The 5,644-nt window shown below is 34.4% G+C and overlaps 1 protein-coding gene across 1 annotated transcript; it reads right to left on the bottom strand.

The window, feature by feature from the left end:
* Positions 1-1,068: 1,068 nt before the first annotated feature.
* On the bottom strand, positions 1,069-3,850 carry rgs1 (regulator of G protein signaling 1). Its single transcript, XM_083540884.1, has 4 exons — positions 3,748-3,850; positions 3,426-3,505; positions 2,770-2,936; positions 1,069-2,570 (listed from the first exon to the last, which is right to left on the bottom strand). Exons 1-4 carry the CDS (start codon positions 3,756-3,758, stop codon positions 2,406-2,408), a joined length of 423 nt encoding a protein of 140 aa, XP_083397010.1. The 5' UTR covers positions 3,759-3,850; the 3' UTR covers positions 1,069-2,405.
* Positions 3,851-5,644: the final 1,794 nt, after the last annotated feature.

Here is a 5,644-nt window from a genome sequence, read left to right as displayed (position 1 = left end):
AATCACTTAAATTTTTTAATAGCTTTGCATTGTCCAGTTGATGCACTTTGTCGCAATGTTTAAAATAGAGAAAATGTGCATTACAAATGGATTGAATTGGTGATCAAGCAACTTGAAAATCTGCAAGTTGTAACTCTAGAGTACAGAATCACAATGAATTGAGTTTGTTTCTTTGTTTTGAATAAAAATTGACAAAAAAAAATGGAAAGAACTAAAAGTAAACATTGAAGAAAAAAAAAAAGTTTTTGCATTGTTAATTATATTAGCGTCATATTCAGGCAATTCAGGTAAAATGATGGTGCTTATTTATTTGAAACAAACGTAGTCGTAAGAAAAGCAGTGTGGCTTGAGGCCTGACAGAAAGCAGCTGCTGGGTTTTTTTGACCATGAGGATGTGTATCTCATTAAGGAACTGGTGGACACCAAGGAAGTAGTGTCACCAGAAAGGTTTGACTTTTCCTGGAGTCATGTTGAACTTTGTGCTACTTTTCTAAGTACAAGAAACTATACTTTGTCCACCATCAATAAATGCAAATACCATGAGGCAGGAAGGCAGGAAGTTACCACACTATTTTGTAGCATGGTATTGCCACCTAACGTCCATCCAGCAGACTTTCCCAACCAACAGAATGAAAGAGCAATCATTTAAATGCGTTAAATAAAAAATAGATGCTCTTTGTTATGCTGTACTTTTATTTACACAGGCTAATAGATTCAAACAACAGCTGTCCATAAAGCAATTAAGCTCCAGGTTATTGGGGAAAAAATATACAACAAAAAAGTATCCCAGTGTAAAAGGAAAATGAAATTCTGACATAAAAAGCACAAGGTTTTCTTGGAAAAATGAGCTGTAAACCTTTTTATTGTAATCCATTTTATTTTTTTTGTTCAAGATAAAATGATGCATTGCTATCATTCCTGGCAAGACAACATTCGATTTTGCTGTATAGTACCAGGATGTTTTACAAGTATCTTATAATAATTTGAATTGAAAAAATTGTATACTGTATTCACACCAATAAATAGTTTAACGTATGTGTGGTGGTCTGGGAAAACCCATCCCCTGGCTATTTTTTTTTTTTTTTTACCAACCTGAAATGTAGTTACATTTTTTGCATTTTTGTATTTTTTAAAAACTTTCTTTTAAATCATTTTTTTGTCTCGCCTGTCTGAATTTCTTTGTTATAGTCACTCTTATGGGGTACATTCAAACTATAAAAAAAAGCTATTTAAAAAATGTTTTAACTTTTGGTGGAATAAAAAAGATTTTAAGCATTTTCTCAGGCCACCACACATATATATTTATATATACATACTTCTTAGAAAAAAAGTCTTTTTATGCAAACAAAAGCATGTTTACAAAAAAAAAAAACCTTCACACTTATTAGACTTAAAAGATGACCACACCACAACTTTGACTACTCCCATATTCTATGTTGCAAACTAATACAGTGTGCAGCAGCCTGCAAGTTTCTGTACATTATTACAAGGTCCACAGAACAATGTTTGCCGATGTTTGTCTCGATACGCTCTTGATTACATTTATGTTAAAATGCGCTAGTTACCAGGTAATGGTGCTATTAAGCAGGGGGGTGTTTTATGTTGGCATTATTGTTGTTGATCGAATCGATCATTCTTTTGGGCTATACTTGTTAGAGACCTAGAAGCTAGAAAAAACTAATTTGAGCTAGAAAGTGGGTGTTACTTGTTCTTTTATTAACCTAAAACAATTTTTAAGTATTGTGGAAAAATTTCAAGTGTACATAGTTATCCTAAAGGCTTGAATCAGCTGTTGAAGACAGCTAGGTGGTTTGTCTTTAATAATTTATTTATGTCAATCTCGCAAAACCTAGCTAAAATGTTTTGCCAAATTTTGCAGGCTCGTTCCTGACTGCGTAAAAGGAAGTTGTGTTAGAATTTTTTAAGTGCTTTTAAAGTCATTTTGAGTTGACTTCTTAATTCTGAATTTAGTTCATATGAGTACACAAGAAAGTGCACATCATAGTATATTCAGAGTTATATACATTGAGTGGTACGGGTCAAGTTTTTATTATTTTATTTATTTAACAACAAGAACAATATCTTAAGGAAAACAATGTAGCTTGTATAAAATCTGATTCTGTTACATATCTCAATGAGCAGTAGTTTATCTAGGCCTCTAATAAGTGTGTCTGTGGTTGCTTTTTTTTTTGTGTGTGTTTGGTTTTTTGTTTAGTGTAATACACTACATCACTATAATATGTTAGTTCCTCAGTTCCAAATGGCCTATTAAGAGCAGCCTTTATTATGTTAGAACTCCATGGGAACTCGGCGGTTCAGAAGATGTACATGCATTTACCTGGGAACCAAGCGCATTCTTTAAAGAAAGACATTTTTTTAATCCTATTGAGAAGTCGGGTGTGGCCTCATTTCTGCAACAATGCTTGGTAGATGTCAGATTTTAAAAACCGCGGGTAAGAATCCCTCGTCATGAGCCGGTAGATCTGGGCCTGGGCCATATCGAAAGTGGCAATGTCTGGGTCTGAGATGTTTTTTGATATTGTCGCTCGAGTCTTACAGTCGATGTTAATCTGGAAAACAAATAAGTGGGGGCATGATTGTTTTCATTCTTATAATTTTTTAGCCTGGCTTTTGTTTTGTAGACTTAACGCTTTAGTCAAATGATGGCATAGTCATTATTCCTACATCTGAACCATTCGATACTAAGATTAACATCACCACATGTAACACCGTAGAGCACCTCGATTTCCAACCCGAGATCCAACCTACCTGTCTGGGAGCCTCTGTTTGCACAAACTCCGAATAGATCCTATTGGCCTCACACGTCATTTCTGTCCTGCACGAGATCTTCTTGTATTCCTTGCATGCTTGCCAAAACAGAATGTTTTCCTCACTGTACTCGGACTTCAGGAACTCCGTAAAGGCATGCATCCCAGCTACAAAAACATAATTAAATAGAAATCCAGAACAGCACAAAATCATGACCCCAACTGGGCTTTTCTAAGATAAATCTTTTTTGTCAAATAAATTCAGGGTGTGGGCTTGTCGTTGAGAAGACACAAAGCTCCGATTTGAATGCTGACGCACAGATTTGAATTATCCAAAGTACCTTAAAACTAAAAACCTTCAAATCTTTTTCAAACCTTTTTCTTTTTTCTTACTTTTAATGATTTATTTTTCAAAATCACAAAACAATATATATTCTTTGAATGCACAATACGGCAAATTGAACAGATATCATATCTGTAACTTGGACGTTGAGCCACTCTTGTGAAGACAGCCCCCTTTTACGGGAGCTACGTTCATTACTCAGATATTAAGGGTTTGTTTTTATATCTTACAATTATAAAAAAAAAAAGAAGAATAAGAATTGTACTCAAAAACTCAACAGAACACTTAATAAACTCTTGAACGTAGCTCCTTACCTGTGGACTCCAGTAGCTTTTCGATCGACTCGCTCCAAACTGTAACATCTTCAACAGGTTCCTTGACAAAGCAACAAAATCTACCCTTCAAAATTACAATTAGATCTTTCACTAGTCACATAGGTTACAAAACCAGGATCACCTTACAACCCCGAACACATTCAGCAAGAACATTTTTTCTTCATATTGAACCAGCAAGAAATATTAGTACTACCAATCTTTTTCTTTTTTTTTTTTTTGTAAATAGATAAACAACACGGAATTACTGCACTCAAATACTATTACATGTCCAGTGTAGAAATTGAATCCTAAACGAACTCACTTTATGGCCATGGTTGCCACTCCGGTGCTCAGGATCGGCTTGATGCGCACTCTGCCAGTGTGTGGGACTGTCGAAAAGGGGGTCTGAGCAGGACTACCTCCATGAATAGAATGCATGGAAATGAAGATGCAAAGCTCCATTTGGGAGGGTCACCTCACCGCAGGTGCTGTGGGGAAGCCTCTTCCGTTTGGACTTAAACGCCTAGATGACGCCATGCCTAACACCAGGACTTCCATTCGGTCCGTGGTGGTGGTGGGGGGTGGTGGTATTTGTTCTGTGGTAGGGGGTTGGCGGTTGGATGTCAAAGCGATTTGATAAATAAAGTCAAGATATTTAAATGTATGCGGTGATCAACTGCTTAGGGGAGAAAAAAAAACTAAGGAGCTGTTGCTTACTGCAGTTATGTCATTTATCAAAAAAGAATTTGGGATGAAATTTCAGGTCTGTTACAGACCTATGATATCATTTCATCTCTTTTTCTTTTCATTAAAATACATTTTTAGCTTATTTTTTCAATGAAGCTGGCCACAAACCTGAAATAAAACATGAAAAAAAAAAAAATATATATATATATATATATATTAGATATATCAACCGATTAAAATATTTCATCGTGATTAATCACGAGTTAACTCACGACAATCATGCGATTAATCACGATTAAATATTTTATTCGGTTGATGTATCATATATACTTAAACACACATTTTTATCTGTTCTAAATGTACCTTAAATGAATAATTTTCAAGTTTTAATACTGTAATCAACATGGACATATTGATGCTTTATGCAAATGTATGTTAATTGTTAGTAAAACCAAACTCAACATAGAGCATGAAGACAAAATATTACATTTTTGTTTTAAATTACGTAAATCACAAGGATATCAAACGGAACTTTTGCTATGTTTCCACACAGACGGTTTTAATTGCCGGATTTGTGCATCATGGCGGATTGTGGTGCCGATTCGAGCTTTGGCGCATCGGTAAAACAAATGTTTAGCGATTAAAAATAATTTTTTGGTGAAGTTTATTATTTCTTTTTATATCTGAGTAAAGAAAGGACACCGTGTATGTTGCGTTAAAGGTTTTAAATTGGCCTCTTCTATATTTATTTATTAAAATTGTTTTACGGAAATGCGTGCTGCATTAATCGCGTGTTGATACAATTATTAAAAGTTATATTTGCGTTGCGTAACAATTTGGACAGTCCTAATATATGTATATATATATTTATATAAATTTATATTTATTGCAACAGAAGAAATTATTTTTTTTTAACATTTTCTTACATTGAATAAAAAAAGAAAAAATTCAGCATAAAATAATTTTTTTGTGCTAGTATGAGTTTTTGGTATTATTAGTATTATACCAAGGCAATAACGTAGCTTGATAAAAGAGAGGCAAATCTTATGCTTCGGATGATGCAAAGATCCTGATTGGTTGATGCAAAATTGACACAAAAAATACAGTTGCATTGAAGACGCAATAAAACAATTAATACGTTTATTCCTGTGTGCAGAGAGCGAATGTAAACTACAAACGATGAAAGTGTATAAACTGAAAACATATGGTTATGTCTTATATTGTAACCTTGTGATCACCCGGTAAAAACTGTATAATTCGGTATATCTTTGAGTACGTGACTTGTGTCACCTTTGTAAATTTCCTTAGAGCTCTAATTCACTCGCACACACAAACGTCTGCCATTAGGGGGAACTTTGAACAGTGGATTGAATATTGATTATAAGGACAAAAGTATTGGACACAGGACTTTTCCAGCAATAAGTGTTTTTTTTGCCCAAACTGTTACCGCAACATTGGAGACACAATTGTAAAGAATATATTTGGATGGTTGGCATTGCATTTTCATTTGAACTACCCTGTTCCAGCATGGC

The sequence above is a fragment of the Silurus aristotelis genome, assembly GCF_946808225.1.
Source record: "Silurus aristotelis genome assembly, chromosome: 5".
Lineage (NCBI taxonomy): Eukaryota > Metazoa > Chordata > Actinopteri > Siluriformes > Siluridae > Silurus > Silurus aristotelis.
This window is presented reverse-complemented; position numbering and strand designations above follow the sequence as displayed.